At 33.0% G+C, this 4,948-nt stretch overlaps 1 protein-coding gene across 1 annotated transcript in view; it reads left to right on the top strand.

Moving 5' to 3' along the window:
* The window catches only part of LOC107670917 (netrin receptor DCC-like), a gene marked incomplete at its 3' end in the record, with an annotated part of 205,240 nt that overhangs the window by 123,381 nt on the left and 76,911 nt on the right, over positions 1-4,948 (top strand). Inside the window, exons 6-7 of the mRNA XM_016463737.1 lie at positions 1,227-1,381; positions 2,045-2,165. Coding sequence (XP_016319223.1) covers positions 1,227-1,381; positions 2,045-2,165 — 276 coding nt within the window. The remainder of the gene's footprint in view (positions 1-1,226; positions 1,382-2,044; positions 2,166-4,948) is intronic.

Genomic DNA, 4,948 nt, shown 5'->3' on the forward strand with positions numbered 1-4,948 from the left:
TTGCTGCAGCCTGGAATTGAACTGCTGGTTTCGTCTGGTCAGAGGAGAACTGGCCCCCCGACTGAGCCTGGTTTCTCCCAAGGTTTTTTCTCCATTCTGTCACCGATGGAGTTTTGGTTCCTTGCCGCTGTCGCCTCTGGCTTGCTTAGTTGGGGACACTTCATTTCCAGCGATACCGTTGACTTGATTGCAAAGATACTATTTAAACTGAGCTGGATGTTGACATCACTGAATTCAATGATGAACTGTCTTTAACTGAAAAATTTTATGTTTACTATTGTCATTTTGCATTATTGACACACTATTTTCCTAATTAATGCTGTTCAGTTGCTTTGACACAATCTGTATTGTTAAAAGCGCTATATAAATAAAGGTGACTTGACTTGACTTGACTTGACTTATCTAAAGCAACTTACAAATGAGAGAAACAACAACGTTTTTTATTTTATTTTATATTTTATTTTATTTTATTATTTAGAAGATGTTTCTCATTTAAAGCAACTTACGAAAGAGAAATACAAGTTTTATTTTATTTTATTTTTTATTATCTAGAAAATGTTTTTACCCTAAATCAACTTACAAATGAGAAATACAACAGTTTTATTTTATTTTATTGTTTTATTTTATTTTATTTTTAGAAGATGCTTCTATCTAAAGCAACTTACGAATGAGAGAAACAACGTTTTTATTTTATTTTATTTTATATTTTATTTTATTATTTAGAAGATGTTTCTCATTTAAAGCAACTTACGAATGAGAAATACAACCGTTTTATTTTATTTTATTTTATTTTATTTTATTTTTATTATCTAGAAAAATGCTTTTACCCTAAAGCAACTTACAAATGAAAAATATAACAACGTTTTATTTTATTTTATTATTTATTAATTTGGAAGGTGGTTTTTTTTATCTAAAGTGACTTACAAGTAAGGAATATGTTATTATACATTATATGTTATATTATATTTACTGCATATATACATTTCTTCATTTAGCAGACAATTGAGGAATACAACAAAGCATCAGACATTCAATGAAAGACTCAAATCATAATTCGATGCTTACATGATGATTACACTAAAGTCATGATAATCTATAAGTGTTAGAACACAACAGACGCAGTCAGTATTTGAATGAAGCGTTTGTAATGATCCATCATGATCAGTGTTTGTCTGTGATGATCCGGTGACGGTTATGGTGTTATTTCTCTCTCTCTCTGTTCTCAGTGCCGCCTCAGTTCCTCAGCTACCCGTCGAACACGTACGCGTATGAAAGCACGGACATCGAGATGGAGTGTGCCGTGGCGGGAAACCCGCAGCCCACCGTCCGCTGGGTGAAGAACGGAGAGGCCGTCATTCCCAGCGACTACTTCCAGATCGTGGTGAGAATCCTTCCTTATTCATTCAGTGATTCTCATGCATTTATTCACTTAATTTCATTCGTTCATTCTTTTATTTTTACATTTCTCCATCATCACATTTATTTATTTATTTATTTGTTTGTTTGTTTCCATTTGTATTATTTATTGATTGATTTGTTTTTATTGATTGATTGATTTTTAATGTATTTGTTTATTCATTCATAAACATATTTTATTTTTTATTTTTATTCATTTATTTAGATTTTGTTTGTTTATTCATGTATTCATCAACATTCATTCATTATTTATTTATTAAATTTTATTAATTAATTAATATTTATTTATTTATTTATTATTATTATTAATTAATTAATATGTATTTATTTAATTTTATGCATTAATTAATATTCATGTATTATGTATTATTTATTATTTATTTATTAATTAATATTAATTTAGTTTTATTATTAATTAATTCTTTTTTTTTTTACATTTAGTAATTTATTTTAATTGTATTCCTATTAAAATATCTTACCAAAAACTTGCTGTTAGTAATTTTTTATATATATTTTTTGTCCTGTAAAGTGCTAATATTTTGTAAATGCATGATCCCATTTAAGCTGACGTCCTGAAGTCTTGATGTTTCCATTGTGAATGTGTGATTGTCCCGTGTGTGGTCTGCAGGAGGGCGGTCATCTCCAGATTCTGGGTCTGGTTCGCTCAGACGAGGGTTTCTATCAATGTATCGCTGAGAACGAGGCGGGAAACAGTCAGGCGATGGCTCAACTCATCCTGCTGCAGCCCGGTAAGATCCGACACACTCGACACGCTCATCTGCTGATCTGAGACCTGTGAGCGTCCTTCATCCGCACGCATGCACACGTACATTCACACGCAGGCGCTCGTGCGCGCTTCACCGGTGTCTGCTGCTTGTGGGCCAGATGTGTGTGTGTGAAGGCTTTTGTGAGGTTTAGTCTTGAGATCCGGATCCGTGTGATCTCTGAGAGATTTACCCAGAATGCTGTGCATGTAGAGCACTGATCCAGGGCTTTATCTGAAGAGAGACATAGATTCAGACATGATGCAGAGATGATTTTCTGGGTGTTCAAATGAGTGTGAGATTCTGTCTAAACCCGCCGTGACTCTCATACGGAACAGCTGTTTTCTGCTTATATATGCTGATGCATTTGGAAGCTCCGCCCCCAGTCCAATCTCATTGGTCAGTCAAGTTTCTGCCAGAATGCCACAATTACCAGCAGTGTTGGGGAAAGTTACTTTTAAAAATAATGCGTTACAATATTGCGTTACTCCCTAAAAAAGTAACTAATTACGTTACCTAGTTACTTTTTATAGAAAGTAATGTGTTACGTTATTTTCACTGTTACTTTTTAAATCTGGGCTGGGCTTGCTTGTTTGTTTTTAATATAAAAAGTTCTATTTCTAGCTATTGTAAAAGCCCTTTCACACCAAAAGCCTCAATCTGAAGGAAATGTACATTCACATCTTTAATTATTGCAGGTTTGCATCATATTCGGAGATTGCATTTGACTGTTTTTATTCACATGCTGATTTCCTGCAGCTCTTGGTAACGAGGTTTCGTTCATTCACACACATCCTGCACGGCTTTCATCTGATCACGGTGATCTGATATCTGGAGATGAAGGTGGCGGCTCCTCATCTTATTTGAGGGTCTAATAAAGTTTGAAATCTTATTGTATCTTAATTAACAGACACACACTGAGATTCTGTCACTGGACTGACGGTTAGAGAGCAGAAATAAAAAAAAACTGCATGTTCGTCATGATTTTGAGGGTTTGGAAGCAGACATATGATGCTTGTATTTTGTTACTTCACTTATGTGAGTATAAATTTAAGAAATTAATACTTTTATTAATCAGCGATGCATTAAATTGATCAAAATTGAGAGTTAAGACGTTTATAATGTTACAAAAGATTTCTATTTCAAATAAATGCTGTTCTTTTCAACTTTCTGTTCATCTGTGAATCCTGAAAAATAAAATGTGTCACCGTTTCCTCAGAGATATTGGGCAACACGGCTGTTTTCAACACTGATAATAATAATAAATGTTTCTTGAGCAACAAATCAGCATATTATTATGATTTCTGAAGATCATGTGACACTGAAGACTGGAGTAATGATGCTGAAAATACAGCTGCGCATCACAGAAATAAATTACAGTTTAACAGATATTCACATAGTAAACAGCTGTTCTAATAATATTTCACAATTTTTACTGTATTTTTGTTCAAATAAACGCAGAAGAGACTACTTTCAAAAACATATTTAAAAAATCTTACCGAACAGCAGTTTATATATATATATGGAACTAATGATTATTTTTATTTTGACAATTAATTAATAAAGAGATTTTTCGATTAATCGGATTAAAATTTTATTTTATTTATATTTTTTATTATTGACAAACACACTATTCCACATTCTGCCCAATGTCCTTCAAACAAACGTGCCAACTGAATGCTATGAAAACATACAGTGCTTGACAATTTATTAGACCACCTGCCATAATAAAGAGAAAACACATTTTAGGAATTTTAGGAATCTGTCAAAAAAATTGTTTAAATCAAAAAATGTTATTGTCATTTATTGGGCAAATAAACTTAAACAACTAAATAGTATTTATTCACATAACAAAAATGACCTCCTTCATAACAGCTTGCATTCTTGCTGGCATTGTTTATGTACTTTTTGACTAATTGGGTATCTGAGAAAAAACACTATAAAGCTCTCTGCCTTTCTTTCACAGATAACAGCAATAATGATATTATAGCATTAGAAACAGCCTACTACTGTTACTAAAGAGCTTATGCATATTGGAGGACTAACCCATACAGAAACCTAAAAAATGATTTTGGTAATCACCAGTACTGTTAGTTTAGAGCAGCAGTGGCACAAACCATAATTTGTCAAAAACCTTACATAAATTTGATAAATGTGTTATATAGTGAATATAGTTTAAATCTCTGCATTAAAAATTAAAATAATAATAAAGATGATAAAGATGATAAAAATCACAAACTCAGTGGTAACCAATAGGTAAGAGTAATGTTCTACAGGAACACACGTTCATTTGACCACAGTCACGTCATAGCCCGATTCGGACGGTAATTGTTTCTCATATGGACGTCTGTAAAAATAAATATACTTATCACCTCAGTGATAAAACTCATGGATTCCGAACAGGGTTTAGTGTCATTTCTTTATCCTGTTAAAGGCGGTTTTGAAGCGTCTGATATTTATATTCAGACAATTACACGCTGTTATCCCCTTACAGTTCCTACTCTCATAAAATATGCGCAATGCATGTTGACCTTTAAAACTTAATTTAACTTTCAACAACAGATATTTCAGCACAATAAATGTTTTTGCGCTGATTATTAATTGTCTCTGTTTCCGTCTGTCTGACGCCGCGCTGGCGCTCATTCAGTAAAGATTAAAACTTAACACAGCCCTGTTGAAAAAAACACAGCATATGTTGGTTAGGTATGTTTTGACGCTGGGATGCTGGTTTAAGCTGGTCCTTTGCTGGTTTAAGCTGGTCCTTTGCT

The sequence above is a fragment of the Sinocyclocheilus anshuiensis genome, unplaced genomic scaffold, assembly GCF_001515605.1.
Source record: "Sinocyclocheilus anshuiensis isolate Anshui unplaced genomic scaffold, SAMN03320099.WGS_v1.1 scaffold1266, whole genome shotgun sequence".
Lineage (NCBI taxonomy): Eukaryota > Metazoa > Chordata > Actinopteri > Cypriniformes > Cyprinidae > Sinocyclocheilus > Sinocyclocheilus anshuiensis.